Source organism: Ascaphus truei, chromosome 5, assembly GCF_040206685.1.
Source record: "Ascaphus truei isolate aAscTru1 chromosome 5, aAscTru1.hap1, whole genome shotgun sequence".
NCBI classification, from domain to species: Eukaryota; Metazoa; Chordata; class Amphibia; order Anura; family Ascaphidae; genus Ascaphus; species Ascaphus truei.
In genome coordinates, this window is record NC_134487.1 from 121319739 (window position 1) to 121339249 (window position 19511).

Genomic DNA, 19511 nt, shown 5'->3' on the forward strand with positions numbered 1-19511 from the left:
GTTATTTTTTTTTCTCCTTTCCTAATCTCTGGTTTAGCCACAGGACCCTTTGTTAATCAGTATTGTAGACCTGAGCAAGAGAGAAACACTCTTGAAAGCTTGTATTATGATTAGAATTGTTAGTCCAAATAAAAAAGGTATCACCTAATACTGAAAAACTCATTTATTCTGTACTAACATGACTATTTCCGTTATATATACATATATCTATATATCTATATATATATAGATATATATATACACACACAGTTGTGTGAAAAAGAAAGTACACCCTCTTTGAATTATTAAATAAATCATGACACGGTGTAATATGTCATGTGTTTTTGTTCATCTGAGGTTGTATTTACCCAATTTTAAGACCTGCTAAGGAACAGATGATTGTTATTATGTCCTGATATGTAAAACCAAAGAATTCAAAGAGGGTGTACTTTCTTTTTCACACAACTATATATATACAGTATATATATATATATATATATATATATATATATATATATACAGAAACAATAAAGTAGCGCTCTAGGGTGCACCTCTATGTGTGTAACATTAATAATGGCTAAACAAATGGTGTACCAAATAGTATGGTGTGCCAGGAACCACACAATAACCGTGGACCTTGTGTGACCGTGATAATAATATATACACATACATATTAAAACTAATTAAAAAAACACTGTTTTAAACAATATTCAACCCAATAGATGTGAAAGAATAAGTAAAGTCCAATGTCAGATAGTAGAAGTAAATCCGGACTGGAGTAAGCTGCAGCTTCTGTAATGATGTTGCCCCATCAAGGATACCTAAATGGAAAAAACCAGAAGAAATGAAGCACAAGCTCCATAGCATAATACTCTATGGGTAAATTTTAATAATACAAAATAAAAAAAGGCTCTCTTGGACATGCACTCACAAGGGGACTGAATAAAACAGTGTTTATGAGATTAAATCTCAATAGCAGTGACGTCACCATCAGAAGTAGACAGAAGTCCTAGTCGCTGATGGAACAGTAATCCCCAATCAGGTTTGATACAGATATGGAGCAAATATTCACGTTGCAAATGTACCAATAGGCTAATTGTTTACCAGTTGCTAGGCAACATTTGCTATTTAAGGGAGTACCCGCTACCGATTGGTTATCCTCTGATGAAGCCACTGTACATGCCGAAATGCGTCAGGACATTACGCTACACGCACTGACGTCACTAGACGGAAGTCCTATCGCAAACCCACGAGGAAACCCCTGCAGCTTGCATCAATTACAACCAGGCGATCTCCGGACAAACTCACTGCAGCGTGAAGCGGGACCCCCTCCAACCCGGCAAAGGCAGCGTGCGGTGTGGAGGTTTTCCATCAGGTCCACATCCAGGCTCCCTGCGGTTGGGCCCCGGAGTATCGTGAGTCTATTAGGACATTTGCAACGTGTATATTTGCTCCATATCTGTATCATACCTGATTGGGGATTACTGTTCCATCGGTGACCAGGACTTCTGTCTACTTCTGATGGTGACGTCACTGCTATTGAGATTGAATCTCATAAACGCTGTTTTATTCAGTCCCCTTGTGAGTGCATGTCCAAGAGAGCCTTTTTTTATTTTGTATTATTAAAATTTACCCATACACTATTATGCTATGGAGCTTGTGCTTCTTTTCTTCCATATACATATATTACATTCTCCATTGATGTGCTTAAATATATACGATTATTTTTTTTTTCGTGTACTTTACATTATTGAGAATATATATATATATAAATATATACCCATACACACTATGGCTGGCTGGTTCTGCATCATATATCCAATTTATGCAACAGGCTTTTGTTGTTCATTGTGGATTAGTTTCTTGTAGTGCCAGCTGTTTAATCAGATGCTTGTTAAAGTGGAATCGTTTGAAGTTGTAATTTCTGTCTTCTACTTGTTGAAGCACAGGATTTGTATCTAATTAGGGAATTAGTTCTATGCCTACAGTATACATAACAGGAATGTTGGTACTTATAATAGGTTAGTTATTAAACTGTGATAGTGCCGATCGGGGGACAATCACATGGGAACAGCCATTGAGATTAATGAATAACTCCCATAGTATCACACAGCTTGGATGCAAGTGTGCTGATGATGGTAGTAAAACATAAATCGGACTGTGAATACTTTCCTGGCCACCTATCAAAATAGACCCAGTCCGATATAATTTGTAATGTGTACATAAGAAAGTCCTTGTGAACGAAATCTATAAGCCTTATTCTGTAAACTGCAATAGTGCCAATCCACCGCTATTGCACGGAAATCCCCATTGACTTCAATGGGGCTTTCCGATCGCAGCTAACAGAAAAGGACACCATGACACCTTCACTCTGATTCAGAAGTGAGACAATATCATGCAGTCTCACAAGCTTTATGGCATAGGTAGGTAATGAAATTAAGCTTTGTAACGATGCACCTCTTGATTGTTTTACTTGTGCATTAACCTATAGTAATACAGCCATAGAGACCCCCAAATTACTTTCTGCGGGGTCACCATTTATATTCATACAGTACAATAAATGTGACCAAGTGTAAAATTTGGTTGGAAGGTTCGTATTCCTTGAAACAAATTCAATATTGCACTATAAAAGTGACTTTAATAGGCTGTCTACTTGAAAAGATAATTCCGGAACCTTCTGGGGCTCTATGTTTAATCTCGAGCATCGCCAGTGCTACAAAATGCTTCAATACATGCTGAGCAGTGTTGCAAATATACTTGAGTATAGTGGTACTCAAGTCCAGTCCTCACACGCTACTGTACATCAGACCAGCTTTTTAGGATTTCTTTTACTAACACATGCCGAACCTATTAGCCCAGCCTTCATTTTCTATGACGACTTGCATGCGTTGCCCTGAATATCTGGCTTATTGGTACCCCTTGAGGACTGAACTTAAACTCTACTCCTTTAGTAAGCACAATTGTATAACATTCAATCTCCATCTTTTTGGGAATCCAGTCTAACTTTGCAACTAAAGTTCATGCTATTGGCAGAAATAAAGGGGCAGTTCCTTGTAGTAGGTAAATATATATAATTAAACTACTTTGTGTAATCGACTTCCATGTAAATATTAAATCACTCTTCAACTAACAAAGTTAGTTATTTACACCGTGTTAAAGTGAACATAATTTCCCTTTCTGTGGGTCTGTTGAGTGTGACCATACAGTATACGCTACATTCTGTATGTTTATCTGTTTGTCTAAGAAGGGCTTTATAATTACTGTACAATTAATAAGGGGGAAAATCCCCTCTCATTTTGTTGACAGTCTTATCAATAAAAGACATTAAACACTGTTAAAATCCTCTAAAGCTTTTGTTTAAGATGGAAATGTTAAAACTATAACAAAAACTATTTTAAAATACTTATATCAGATTAGTTTTTTTTTTTTTTTAAATATATCAAGCAGTTCATTTAACCTATTAAACAAGTCAATGTCCTTAGTTCAGTTTTGTCCTAGAAGGGACTGCCACTTCAAAAAATCAGGTACCCTGTGTCCACATTTCCAGTTTCAACTTGATACAGAAAAGGTATCCTCCATTGTTATCTTTTACACTAATAGAACATAAACCGTGGTATTATAGCACCAGATCTGGTAAAAGTAAGGAAATGTAATTTGCTTGTATTGTTGGCCACAAAAAACAATATATAAAGTACTCTTGCAGTGATAAAAAAAAAAACTGTCCTGTTATAAATATGGAAACATTATTCAGGGGGCATTTATCTATATGCAATTTTGGTGTTTTTTTAATTTATTTTATTCTGTCGGTGTGGACGTTTATTGAGATTGGTGAGAAAATATTAAAATCAATCAAGATCCTGTGATTTAGAGCTTCCTTTTGATGTTTGGAAACCAGTTGTTCAAGGCTGAGAAGGTGCCTAACAGATCCACACATAGGAACAGTCCCATTGTTCTACAGTGATATGAATATTAGACTTTTTCCTTTATAATGGCACTGGTATACTTTTCATGTATTCTCACATTTGTTATTAGGTTATGAAATTGGTTACCTATTTATTTTATTTATAATTATTCATTGCCGTATAAGCTGTGCATTCATCTACCCATATTATTGTTCATTTGTTTGCTTTTGTCTGATGCTGTATAAGTATACTAGATATGCACCTCATATAAATAGATATTAGGTACAATCTACTAGTAAAGCAAATAGAATATCCTAATAGTACCATATACTCATACAAGGATTTTGAACAAATCGATTTGCATAGAAAAGAATAGCAGGGAAAGGGCCTTTTCAATATGATCCAAAGCGGCAGATCGCACCAATATCAGCCAAAAACTCTCATTAACTTCAACAGGAGTTTTGGGATGATAATAATGTGATTGGCCGCTGCAGAAGCATATTGAATTATTGACTAATGCCCTAACTTCAAATGAAGCCGATAAGAATAACATCCCTAAAAATATTTATTTATTCTCCAAAATTATGCAAATATTCCAGTGTTATAGACGTATGATCGGGAGAGCACACATTGACAAACACCAGAATGCAGTAGGATTGTAAGTCATGTTTAAGAAGATGCGCCTTGAAGTAAAGAAATAAGAATCACAAGGAACAAGAATTCGGTCAGTGGAGGTAACAAAGGACTAAAGTGTATGTTGTGTCCATGCTAACGTTCTCTTTAATGTTCCATTAATTATAAGTATTGCTCCAATTTGATTTAAAAAAAAAAACCATTAGAACACAAAAGATATACAATATAAAGAAAACAAAGTTCGCCGCAGAGAAAAGAAACAAAAGAAAGTTTCACAAAACCGGTTTATTTTTTATAACCTGCAAATTTAAAGTCAACAGCATGGGTAAGCTACAAATTATTACTGCATCAAAATGTTCGTCTGCGGAATTAATTAAATAATGTACCCATTATAATGTCGTATAATGGGTACAAATATCTAGGGATTGCCATGAGAAGTAAAAAAACATAACATTACATTTCCCCAGGATTGATAACAGTTTGTCAGGGTCGGAGTTTACTACTGTAAGCGCTGCATATACCATTCTGAGCGTATGTGTAATTAATAACATAGTGTACATTTGATCATTACATGACCTCTGATATTTTGGTATGGTTTAATAAAAATTCAACTTTACTATGTTTGTAATTGTCAGTCTGCAAAGTTGTTTATATTTTTTAATTAACTACTAGGATTTGCAAATATGCGGTATTCTAAATCCAGAAGCAAACTGTTTTACATGACTATTATTAATAATGCACCTAGATATGGTTACAAAGCTAAACAAAATATATTAGAATAATGAGATCTGAACTAACGTCAGTCAAGCGGTTTATAATAATGGCTGAATGTAACAAGATTGCTTCTATATATTGCCATTCATGTATTTCTGCCACTGATGACTCTCTGTGCATAGGGCATTTATAGACATTTCCAAACCCTCAAATGGCTTTTACTATCAAGTACAATTGGGCTTAAAAGCTTCACTCTTCCAAGTTACATTTTTACAAATCGCCCCATTACTTGGCAGTGCAATTAAGCAGCACAACTTCACTAATGAAGGGTTTAATTATACTGTGAGGACAGGTCTTCAATAATCCGTGACTAATCGCCCACAAGTCCTCAGTGTATGCAGTAGAGTAAACTAGATTTGTGATGGATAGATTAACACTAGTAAATATGATAAAGTAAAATATAAATGTGGTAGTCACAGTATATGCTTTGAATGGCTCCAGCTCTTACACAATTCCAGATAAGGTCAGTCTACAAATTAAGCTCTTGTAACACTGGCGCTGTTTCAAGGACCCAGTTGGCAATCATCCAAGATCAATGATCATAATGTAACACTTTTCTAAAATGAAATATACACAGGGGTTTTGGTTGAAAGCCGAGGGAAAATATGTCTTTATTATTTTGACAGTCAACATAGAACATTTCTGTCACTATTTTCCAACGCTGACAAATTGTTGACTGAATCAGAGATTAGATCAAAAAATAATTTGACATACTATTTGTACAAAGATTTGTCTCATTAAACACATTGTGTGTTTATCTTACTGATGAAGGGGCCTGTTGGGCATTTCTTCTGTTCTTTGCAATGGGCTGCAGTCCCCCGGACAGGGAAGGGTTTAATGGCTGTTATACTTTCTTGCACCTGCATCATAAACTGTTGCAGGAAAATTAAATGGGGCCATATGTATCTTTTGCTACATTCTGTAGCATTGCTTAAAAAATGTTGTGCCACTGTATCAATGTGCTTTGCAAAAAATGTTCTCATTGTGAATCTCAACCACTACAGTGTACACCCGCGTTGCCCCAAAGGGGGACAGCCTGATGGGGCTCCCCAAGAGCTGCTTCCCTCTGCACAAGACCAGTGTGCTAAGGGTTAACATTTTCTTGTCAACCCCACCCACTGGAATGCTAATGAGCCAAGAGGACACAAAGAAATTTCTGTTTATAGCTGCACTGAATCTCAACCACCCCAGTGTACATCTGTGTTGCCCCAAAGGCGGACAGCCTTTGGCGCAGCCAAAGGTTGTTATCCATTTGCTGCCGTTCGCTGATGTTTGGTGATGTTAAAATTGCTTTATTTCAATCTGAAACTCACAAGCCCTTTATCCCCTGTACCCAATTTTCCAACTATATCTGCCCATGAAATGTCTGTGAATTGACTGTATAACCCTTTTCTTTTAATATAACCATGTATTTTTTATAACTCTGTGCCCAGGACATACTTTAAAACGAGAGCTAAATCTCAATGTATTGCTTCCTGTTAAAACATTTTTAGAAATAAATAAATCAGATAGCAACTTGGGTAGTGATTTGTGGAGAAAATAGTAGAGAAGTTTTTTGGAGCAACCGTAAATTAAATTGTGTGAGGTGAGATCAGTGTCAGATGTAATGTAAGAAATTGAAATAACGTTCGTACATACAGTATGGTGCAGGCTTAAATTGTCAGAAAATAAATATTTTGCTCCGTAATATCCAACAAATTGCACAAATCCGCCATAGATTTTTTTAACAGAGTCTACTGTCGCAAACTAGAAGTCAGTTCAGTATAAACATGATTTGATTTTGAATTTCCCCATGGTTCCTATGATCAAGAAACAAGTTACTTTTTTCTCCATTAGTTTCTTAATGGAAATCCCATATATGTACCCTACCATGTGTTGGAACTACTTGCATAACATTCCAAAGTAAAGTGTGATTACAGAAATACAGAAAAGGAGGGGGAGCACAGGCTGAGGGGTAATTGGGGGTAATAAAAATGAAGTGATTGAGTTCGAGTGTGCGAATCCTCGAACTAGTGGTCGTGGGGGTAATAAAGTATAAAATAACAGAGACACTTACACGGCCTTGTGCAAATGCTATCGCATCAAGGTTTCTTTTGTTCTTTATTTCTTTATTTATTTCCCCGGAGGCCCAGAGACATTTTCTAGTGCTGTGTGTCTTAAGTGTGTTACGTGTCCAGAGCATAGAGACTCTTCATGTGAAGAGGAGGAAAGATACCTCCCTAAACACTACACTCACACTTGCCCGTGTGAGTGATTGCAGTTTTTTCTACTTTTTATATACTCTTTCAATTACCAAAGTCAGGCATTATCATGAATATTTGCACTGTCCCTTAACATCTGTTCATTCATTTGTTCATTTATTCTGAGGGGGTATACCATAATCAAGAGCCGCAGGCAAATCGAAGAAGCCATAACTTGGACCAGGGGAGAAGGAACGCCACACCAGAAGAATAGAGAAATAAAGAACAAAAGAAACCTTGATGCGGTAGCATTTGCACAAGGCCGTGTAAGTGTCTCTGTTATTTTATACTTTATTACCCCCACGACCACTTGTTCGAGGATTCACACACTCAAACTCAATCACTTCATTTTTATTACCCCCAATTACCCCTCAACCTGTGCTCCCCCTCCTTTTCTGTATTTCTGTACCACTAAGGATCCTGGATAGATCCTATCGGGGTCTGAGTCACAGGAAGAGACTATGAAGTCAAGGGGACCCTTATAAACTTAATAAGGTCGTAATATTGTGTTTTATTCCCCCATACATTCCATTTTTGAGGTAGCGCCCGGGTATCTTTTTTTACTAAAGTGCGATTACACCCTAGTAACAAATCAGAATACTAAAGATCAGTTCTAGACAGTCAAGTGCTGTATGTGCACATTGCACGTCCTCACATTGTTTACTAGAGAAAAATGTCAGTGGGACCAACATAAAAATTATGTGTACAAAGCACACAACAAGAACCCTGCAATAAACCATTATGTTGTCACTTAGCAGAAGGAAAACTACCAGTCTGTATTACTAGAAGAAACTGCACAATGTGAACAGCTACTGAATAATGAATGGAAGTCTTTGTTACTCAATGAATTTGGTGTTCTGCCAAAAGATCAAATTTAATCAGTCAGAAAACGAAAGAATGTTGGAATATTATGATATCTGCTGTGCCAAGAACTGAATGCAGTACTACAATAAAATTCACATCACTAATGGCTCATGGTTGAAACAAACCATTAATAGCAAAACATCCCTATTTGTATTTTATTTTAAACTGGTAAATGCTGTCCTGTTCACGTTTATGATATAGCCTAAGAAGATATTGTTATTAGGAGCTGATTAAACCAGATTAAACAAATGCTACTTTGATAAATGTATTATTTGTATTCATTAACCTACTAAGCAGCGGTGTGCAATATCGCAACATGGTCCCATATTAACTTTTGCTCAATTCAATGACGATTAACGCTGGTTCAGGGTGCGACACCCCACATCATGGTTTGGTGAATTCCATCCAAAGCACTGAAATGGCCTGTGTGCTATTCAATTGTAAAATTCTCTAAACCACAACAGCTGCTGGAGATTGTTAATGGCTATTCAAGTGAATTGTCATCAATGACCTTTGATGTCTATAGTAGTTTAGTGAATACAGCATACTCCACCTTCCAGAAATAAGGTGCTTATAATTTGTGGTTTACAACAGCAGCATTTTTGTTTTGTATCAGGGATGAAAAGGGAAAAAAAAACATTTCATGTTTCCATCTTGGTTTTTTTTGTCAGGTAATATTTTTAATTGATATATGTGCCTCTAGCAGTCAGCTTGTACATACAATGTACTGTACATACAGTTCTGTGTAGAGTCTATGCATTTCAATTCAGAATTGCTGAAATATGCTTTATCCTAACACAATGTTCACATACATCTGTGACATTGCAGCACATATATAAGATATTTCCCATATGTTACCTAAATAACAAAATAATCATGCCATATCATGTGCAGTAAATCAAAGAATCACATTTATTCGTACACACACAATGTTAGAAACACATACTGTAGGTTAGTTCAAAGTAAAGTTATTACCGCAGAACAGAATGGTGGATGAGTAAGAGAAGATGTCGCCAAGCAGGTATCAGTGTTTAGAAGCCGTATGCTTTAAAATGTACAGGTTTGATGCTGGCAAAGCAAGAGATAAATATAAACGTTTGGAAAAACTCTCAATATGTTTAAATGTGAAGCTCAGAAATCAAATTATGATGTCATTTTTTTTATACCAAAAAAGGCTGAAACCATTTGTAACTAAATGATTTCAGCTTAAGTTATTAGATATATTTATCCATCAATACAAGCTAATATTACTTTCGTTTGCATATTTCAGTGGTAAATGTGTCTTGGGGAAAACAATGAGGAAAAACTAATGGAAAATAATGAGGAATTCATAGGGGGGTCTGGGCTAGGTTTGCTAAGCTCCATTAAATCAGATGTTACCTAACAGGGGAATGGACATTATTTTCCCTGAGTTTATGCCTTATTCAACAAGCTTATAATATGCAAAAACAACATACTTAGTTGATCTAATTAGCATAGGGTAAACATCACATTATTTCAGGATAACACTGTTGTCTTTAAACAACGTGACGTTACTTAAGTCCTGGTGTTACTCCCACCTGCACACTGAAACAGGGTTTTTGCTGTGAAGGGCAAGAAAGAGAGACAGGGGTTGGAGGCAGGGGAATTAAGGGGCGGGGGGTAGGAGAGATGAGGATCAAGAGAGGGGTGGGAAAATAGTGGGGGAATGGAGAGGGGGGAAGGGAGAGGGAGGATGGAGAGAGAGGGGGAAGGGAGAGAGGAGGGAGGAAAGGGAGAGAAGAGGAGGGAAAGTGGAGGAGGGGGGAAAGGGTGAGAGGGAGGGGTATGGTAGAGAGAAGGGGGAAAGGTAGAGAGAAGGGGGAAAGGGAGAGAGAAGGGGGAAGGGAGAGAGGAGGAGGGGGAAAGGGAGAGAGGAAAAGGGGGGAAAGGGAGAGAGGAGGATGGGGAAAGGGAGAGAGGAGGATGGGGAAAGGGAGAGAGGAGGATGGGGGAAAGGGAGAGAGGAGGAGGAAAGGGAGAGAGGAGGGGGAAAGGAGGAGGAGGGGGAAAGGGAAAGTGGAGGAGGGGGAAAGGGAGAGTGGAGGAGGGGGGGAAGGGAGAGAGGAGGAGGAGGAAAGGGAGAGTAACACCTGATGAAGCCAGAGACACTACAAGGTCAGCGAAAAGCATTGAGGCGGAGTCCCTGAGCCAGTTGGATCGATCATACGTTCGCGGAGCACCTTGGAGCCACGGAGAGAATCCGGGGGAAGTGACGTCACGGAGTCAACGGCGCGACGAAGCGGAAGAACAGAGCACACCGCGAGGTTGATCAGCCACACGCATCCCCCCTGTAGGGAGGTGGTGAGAATATCTGATGCACCGCGACCATTGATTGTATCCATTGTGCATTTTTTTAGCACTATTGTAAGTGTTCATTTTATTAATTGCCATAAAGCTGTGTTTGTCACACTGATCTGCACTATTAGTTCTGTCTCTCTCTCGAGTGCTACTACCTGCTAGAGACACTGACTGGCACATTGAGGAGTTAAACTACATCTGCATATCCTCACCACATCATACATTCCAGTGCCTGTTTCTTCTGGAATCCTGAATTCTGGCCGATATGTTCCCCCTGGATTACAAGAATATCACTGGTGTGGACCTTAACAAAGCTTCGTGAACATGGGATGAATATCATTTTAGCTGTAATGAGCTAACTTGCATGTTATTTAGAATAATGGCAATTACAAATAACTCCATGTTATTTACAGGTGTAAATCCTGGTTAACGTGATGTTATTTGCTTTAGTAAATACTGCATTATGATTAACGGCTATTAACTTTGTATAAGGTCACTTTGCATAGGCAACCAGAGATTAGTAAATCTAGCCCTAAATATCAATTTAGTGCAAAAATTAACCAGAGTGTTATTTTCATGATATGCCTCTTAGGGGCTAATTCAATGTGTGCAATCGATTGAAGAACCCCATTGAATTGACTTGAATCCTTAATGTCAATATATTAAAATTCAGTGTTTTGCTCCAATTTGTTCATGTGCAACATCTTTAGTTTCAGAAATATTAACATGAAGTGTTTGGGACGAGTCACTGTACCTGGAATACACATTATGTAAACATTTGAGCAAAACTGCAGTGTCTCTTTCTTTTTCTGAATCAGATGTTCCACAGAAAAAGGTGGTGTAAACCTCCTTAGTTAACATTCACCACCAGATATAAGAAACCACTTTAGGAAGTTCTTAAAAGATGACACGGTTTACAGCAGAAATGATGTCAGCCACCATGATGTCAGCAACAATGTGAATTATTTGACTCGCACATTATCTGGAGTGAATTGTATGCAGCCTTCAAAAAGTGAAGATTCATTTCACAGCACAGCCGCCAAACAATTCATCTGTATTTACTTTATGCAGCAATTTAAAACATGAAGATTGGAAAATAATTTTTTTTAATGACATACTGTACTGTTTTGTGCAGAAATAAAGTGAGCATATACGCAATCCGAATTGATAAAACACAATCCACAAAACAATATTCACCGAAGTAAACTCGAATATTTATTGTGGAAAGGATCGTTTTTCCATTTATCCAAAAAAGTGTCATTTATGTGGCACACCGCTTTATATAACAAACTGAAATCACACTTTGTAAAACGACCGTGACGAAATAAGATGTCATCAAATAAGGAGTTTGCTTAGACTGGAACATAAAGTGCTAACATCGTGTACATACTGTACACAAAAGGCTGATTCAGATGCTAATCCCCACAATCACAAATATATATAAACCCCAAAACCATTGATTCTGCTGTAAAATTGATGCTCATATATTTTGAACATGTGAAGCAACGGTATCGTCCCCATGTTAAGAGATCAGTTTGTTTCATTCAGATGAATAGGTGTAAAATCTTCTCCTGTATGATGACAACTGCTTCACAACATATTAAATTTACTAATGAGCCAGAGAGTATAAAGCTACTGTGCACACCTTGAGGCGCTGAGATATTTGGGAGAGGTCAGCAGTTAGGGGGACGCAACATTGCAGACATACAACATTATTAAAGAATGTCAAAGAAATCCTCTATCTCTAACACCTCCTCCCCCACCTCCCCGTTCAATGGACAGTTTCATGAACTAAGTGTAATAAGCATCGTTTAAAAGATTTCTACTTTTGATGTGTTCATAAAAAAAGCTTGATCAGTGTCTTAGAAGCTTGACACAAAGCCCCTCTTTTTCTTTTCTGCCAAATGACATAAAAATTGAGTAAATGCCATTAAAGACAGACCCAAGTTGCTTAAAAAGTATTTAAAGTATTCAAAGTACATTTAAAACTAGTTTAAAAAAAACAGAAGTGATTTTGTGTAGTGGAACGAGTCCAAAAGTCACTCATTGTTGCCAAGGTTTAAATATCAAAAAAAAGAAACAGCACCTCTTGTTATAGCCTGGTTATCAGATGAAAGAGTCATGAAAGAGTTACAGTTTTTCCTTAAAGGTTTCTCTGATTGCAGTCACAACTTAAATAAGTTATGGTGGGTAAAAAAAACAGCTGTCTGTGAGTAGGTTTACTGGCTATGCACTTTAACCCAAGCTGTGCTGAAAAATTGTGTAATGCGGCAGGCATAAGCTTATAGAGCTCCATGTCAAAATGGATTTCAAGCAAAAGGTGACAGTGTATGCCCATTTGCATGTCATTTCCCAGAATCCCTTGCTGCCGTGGAAGCATTGTATACTAGGAGATAATGGTGAAAAGCCAGGTTGCAGACCTGTCTGAGACATGTGAATATGCTCACAAGTGATATTTTCATCTGCAGTGGCTTTTGTCTCTTCTTCTGTCAAGAACATATTGGTTTATTTATTTGATCTATTGTTGTATCTTGGCTAACAAACAGGGCCCACATTTACATTATTTAGAAAACAATGTCACTTTTCTACAGGACTGTTTCAGAATGCCACAGACTTTGTTACTAGCAATCAAAGAGCAAATCAGATGTCTAATGGAAACCGTGGATGTGTGTAGTCGTAAAATAGCCAAATTTACATCTCGAATGATATCAAACCAACCTAAAATAGCGTCACTTCCCGAAAATAAGTGTGAGCAATCCTGTAAGAGAACTAACAATTTATCAGAAGCTCATTAGTGAGCTATAATATGAGGGCACTAAGGTATAGTCACATAGCTAAGATTATTGATCGCTAGTGGCCATTCACTTAAAAGATCATGGCTACCACGTTTAGTGGATAAATCTAGCAGAAGAGCTTGTAATAAAATGTTGGCAGCTCAAAGGCAACAATCTTACAACATTTTGAATCTGCATTTCTCTATACCATAACTTGGGGCTGAGATGATGCACCCATTTATACAGTATAATATGTGAATCCATAATACGAAGTGACTTTGTTATATGAATGATATACTGTATGCTAAAGATTAAGATAAGGTCTTGCCTGTCACCAAGAGTGGCCGCTTCTGATTGTAACTTGACACTGATCTAAACTGGTACTTGTCCATGGACGATATATTTTATTTTCTAACAGTTTTAGAAATTGTATTGTACATATTTTCCTAGTGCGATAGTTTAGAAATATAAATAAAAAGCAGGGAGACAGCATGAAACTCTTAGATATTTTATTATTCTAAAGTGGATACAGAAAAGTTGAAAGAATTGTTTAAGTAGAAATATCAAATAACACATAGGCAAACCTCAGCCAATAATAAAAGGAAATTGCATTAAAAAAACATGGTAGTAGGGATTTTACTTTACACTTTGAAATCAGCATATACTTCTCCACACTGTAAATACTTTATTTCTCCTTCACGGGTTGGATCAAACACTTCAACAAAACATATAAGGGCATGCACTTTACATTGCTACAAACTACTTTAAATGATCAATTATTATGAATACTAATATATATTGAAGTGCAAATGGGGATGGAAGTAACCATGGTTAAATGCATATCTCTACCCTACAGGATTATCATATCAATTTGGACTAACAGTACAGAATAACCACTGATCAAACTACGACCCATCAGTGCTTTAACAATACTATACCAACACACACTATCTGCTGTTGACAACATAATGATTTCTTAAATTTAAGCTAAAAACTTCTTAATACCATTAGTTAAATAAACCAACTTTTGATGCTCAAACTTTCATGACGTATTAAAAAAAAAAAAAAAAAAAATCTGACCATAAACAAAAAGCTGTTTGCTGATTTGCTTTTCAATAATCTCTATTAGTGCCGCGGCCATTGCATTCTCTATGCTTATGGCCCACATCTTAGTTGATGACTTTTCACAATGTATTTCATGGCTTCCATCCCTACATGAGACATTATTACTATCACATAGGAATAAAAAGCCATAAAACACCACAGTGAATTTATCTCGATCGGATGCAATATTTATTTTCTTCACATGATTTCACATCCATTTAAAAACCAACCAATAATTTCATGCTACATTACTGAACATTTTAAACTATATGTCAATGACAAGCTGCACAATGAGACAGTTACATCAGAAATTAACAGCACTGCAGCTGTGAAAGACATTTTTGGGGGGTAAAAGACAAACAAACAACACAATAAAACAACTCAATCCACTAAATGTGACAGGACACCAAAGACAGCTAACTGACAAGACAACAACACTAACATGCATCCAGAAATGCTGCGAAACTATGAGGCTAAGAAGCAGAACTGCAAGAATTAACCACCAGCATGGCTTTATTTCTGTAGAAGCAGTCGTACTAACCAAAACAGCACAGAGAACTGCAGAGCAAGCCTGGATCAAACTGTTCAAGGGAAAACAAAAACCCTTTCCACAAAGTTCTATAACAAACAGACTAATCTCTGAATGCGTATTACAGGACATGCATTCTTTGTTCATGAGAGTCAAGCTGGCATTTTGATGATAGAGTACGCTTAGTTAATAACACAAACTATGCAGTACCTGTAGTAATAGGGGAATTGAGCTAATAAATCATGCTTGGTTTTACCTTTACCACTACACAACAAAACAAACCACTGAGATCATTGCACAAATAGATGGCGAAAATGGTTCAGACGACACTATTAATGAATGACATGCATATATAACAATAATACAAGTGATCGTTATATAAATGAAACAGCTAACATGTTAAAGTTGTTTAATGCTGTTGTTAAAGCTGTACATACACAAGCTAAAGGGCTTCTTTTCCACCCCGAAATAATTACCTTCTGTCCTGTCCTTACTTACCAGCTATTTCCTTTTTTCACAGTGGTAACAATTTGCATCGCATAAAGAAGAACAGGAAATTAATAAATAAAAGGAAGTGCATTAAACAATTCATTTGCCATGCGTAACACGTGTTGGTGTGAAGCTTTATCCCCAAATCTTTTCAGGTTTAATGTCTCAGATTGACGTGTTATGGGTCGCCATTAAAACACAGCAGACCTGTCACTGTGCTTTAGCTGACATTTTTATTGCACAGTATATACTGTAGATGTAGCTACCTCTACTGTCTCTGGTGCTAATCCACGTGGCACCGGAGGATTAATGCTGCGGGGGGTGGGGGGTCCTATTTGTAAGCATGTGTGTCCCCCCACCCCCACATGCCCCTCGCAATCACAGCAAACACAGTCTTCGGCACTGCAGACGTTTGCGTTGACTGCGGCACCAGGGACAGCGAGTCTTTCTACATCTGTATTAGAGCTTCAATGCTGAATTAATGCATGCACTGTTAACATACTGTAGCTGCTAACTTGTACTTTGCTAATTGAAGAAGACGGTAGAAGTGCAGTATTGGAGTTAAAGCAAACAGTTTTATGAATAAGCTTTCGACCAGTATTGTCATTATGTGCTCTCGGTGTACTCAGCGCTTTACTACTTATTTCTTGTTTCATTGTCCTAAACATTAAGGACTTTGGTTAGAGTGCTATCAAAACATCCTAGTTGCCAACTACCATTGGTATGTCTATTAATTAAGAGAAAAGGGTGGGAAATATAGAACACCCCCCAAACCCCCACAGTGTCATCAAAAATGTGTGTGGTTTTCTGGAATGAATCTTCCTAACTCACATCATGACAAATGAGCTATCCAAGTCCTGTCACTATGATATTTTTGAACGGAAAGGCATACAATGACAACATTTACATCTCCGCACACAAATATATGTGGAAAACATTACAATACGAGACATAGTCGAATGATTCCTCCACACACAGCTCTATGATCGATATAAAAGTGCAACACGCTAGAAAGTCACTTAAGCAGTGTCAAAAGCATAACCTGATCATCATTTGTAGAAGGAGGTTATGCTACTTTCAAATAAATCCTAAGCAAAGACTAAACATATTCACCTCATGAAGCCATTTCTCAACTAGCCCCTTCGCATTCGCTGGAATTATTTGCAGTACCAGCTCGACTTTTTCATTTTCTGCCGACTCCATGTGTGTAATTTCTTTCTTCTTATTAAAAGTGAGCTTGGCAATTCCTTCAAAGGATTTCTTAAGGTGTGGTTGGACTCTCAGTGGATCTTTGGTCTCAGAAAGGATTTCTAGCAGCTCATCATTGGACAGGAAGAAAAACCTAGGGTTTAAAAAGAAAGAAATAAACCTAGGAGATGTTCGTACAAATATATTTGAGACAAACATGCGCAGCTGACAGAGAAAACGGGCTGTTTACCTTGGAAAGAATAGTCTTTTCTTCTCCAAATAATCATTCAGGCCTTTCTGAATGTCATCCAAAAGCGATTCTGCCTCCTTCAACTTATCAAGCATCTGGGGCTGTGAGATAACCCTCATGGCATTGACCTCCTTTACAGACTCCTTCATTATTAGCCTCCTGGTGGGTGAGATAGAATACAGTGAATGTAATAACCATACTTCACACAACAGGCTCGCTCTCGCTTTCAAATTGAAAATCCCCTTATTACCAAACAAGGGGTGATTTCTTTTCCTACCTTTAACTAGGACTGCCATATTCATAGAGTTTTATAAAAACGCAGCTGGTTTTTAAGCTTCAGATAAATAGAAAGTGTGAGGCAATAATTCTACTCAGAGTGAATGCATTATTCCCCAAGACACTTTCGTGAGGGGATTTTCATTTTAAACTGCATTGGACAAGAAAAGTCCTTAGTCCATCTAATTATGACTGAGCTTTGTTCAGTGCTATTAACCCACAATGCTGGATTGATCTTCTATTATTTGTTGTAAGCAGTTCAATAAATCAACATGCTTTATTTTTTCCTGGGAAAGTAAAGAACTCATTAGAAAGACTGCAATCTCTAATGATGTCCATGTAATATAAAAGCAGGGCAGAAGAGGTCTATTGTCATAACCTGGCATGTCATGTACGTATATAAAATTAAGTACAGTACATTTTGGTGAAAGTTTAGATTATAGAAAAAAAATTCAGTTCCTACTGTAGCTCAGATTTTTGTTTCTAAACTTGATTAGTATAATGGTGCATTTCCATTTCAGCACCCTTTCCCTCACACATCGAAACGTGAACAAGTGTAACTGGGAAATTTCAACCAGTTTATCAGCAAAAAACAATTGTTGTTTTGGCTCGCCAATAATTATAATCTTGAAAAAGAAGTAGCTATAGGAGGCTGAAAATATATATAAAGATACTCATTATTATAGATGCTGTGTTTATTTTAGGGAAGGGGTGGAATACAATATCCCTTACTCTCCAATGCCTTTAAAACAAAACCAGTGACTTAAAATGAGGCTAAGTACTTAATGTGGGAGAGGACGTACTTGAAAACAAAAGGTAACTGTCAATTTATAACTTCCTGGTAATATATTTTATAAATAAATAAATTATGGGGATTCTAGTCATATGGCTTTTCAGACAAGCTACCAACAGGAGGTGTCCAAAGCTCCTGAGAGAATAGGGACAACTTTAGTGTGGTCAAAATAATTTAAGACAGCACTTTGGAAATTTTCTTTATGGCAGAGCCTGAGTTTGATACAGATCTCAAAGGGAGAGAGCAACTTAACTAAGACTTCTAGAGTATGTATGAATACGTTTAAAAATAAAATAAAAAACTGGTTCAATAATATTCATAAAAGAACAGAGAACCCCTATAAGCTCATATTGAACCCCCAAAATAACCACAACATATATATATATATGCGTATAAGTGTCAAAGAGGAGTGCTACTGAGCATGGCAGTATATATTTAAAACCAGAGACAGAACATGAAACACAGACAGAGCTCAGTGCTACATCCATTGACACAAATACACGGTACAGTGCCTATATATATACATATAGATATAATTTGAATAAAATGGTCTTTTAGTTTAACTCTGTGGCCAAAGTGTCGTAAGCTCTTGAGCCCCATCTATATGTATATATATATATATATATATATATATATATATATATATATAGGCACTGTACCGTGTATTTGTGTCAATGGATGTAGCACTGAGCTCTGTCTGTGTTTCATGTTCTGTCTCTGGTTTTAAATATATATTGCCATGCTCAGTAGCACTCCTCTTTGACACTTATACGCATATATATATATATATGTTGTGGTTATTTTGGGGGTTCAATATGAGCTTATAGGGGTTCTGTATGTTTTGCTATTTTGTTCAGCTGTTCCTAGCTGATTTGGAGGGTGGCTCCTCCTTCCCAGGTTTGAAGCTCACCCCCTCCCACTTTAAAATGGTTAAAGCTCACTCCATTTCACCTTCCACACTCATGGGAACTTGCATGCAGTTTGATTGCGACAAATCTAATACAGAGTGCTTTTCCTGGCATTGTACAGGTTAATGAGAGCTTCAATCAGACTTAGAACTATGCAACTAATTTTGACAGATTTATTATAAATCATTCTTCCTGGTAATGTACAGGTTATTAAGAATTTATATTAGTGTTAGGACCCTTGAGATGTACTGCCTTGGAGGGGCTCAAGGGCTTACGACACTTTGGCCAAAGAGTTAAACTAAAAGACCATTTTATTAAAATGATATCTATCTATCTGTCTCTGATTTTAAATATATTCATAAAAGAAACACACTGTCTAACTCGGGGCTGCTCAAGTCCCCCCAAACAGGTAAGGTTTTCAGGATATCCCTGCTTCAACACAGGTGGCGTAATCAGAGGCTCAGGATATCCTGAAAACCTGACCCACTG

General features: G+C 37.2%; 1 protein-coding gene across 1 annotated transcript in view; it reads right to left on the reverse strand.

The window, feature by feature from the left end:
- The window catches only part of LOC142495286 (dynein axonemal heavy chain 3-like), a 1152169-nt gene that overhangs the window by 857699 nt on the left and 274959 nt on the right, over nucleotides 1-19511 (reverse strand). Inside the window, exons 23-24 of the mRNA XM_075600542.1 lie at nucleotides 17046-17204; nucleotides 16721-16949 (exon numbers count right to left, since the gene is read on the reverse strand). Coding sequence (XP_075456657.1) covers nucleotides 16721-16949; nucleotides 17046-17204 — 388 coding nt within the window. The remainder of the gene's footprint in view (nucleotides 1-16720; nucleotides 16950-17045; nucleotides 17205-19511) is intronic.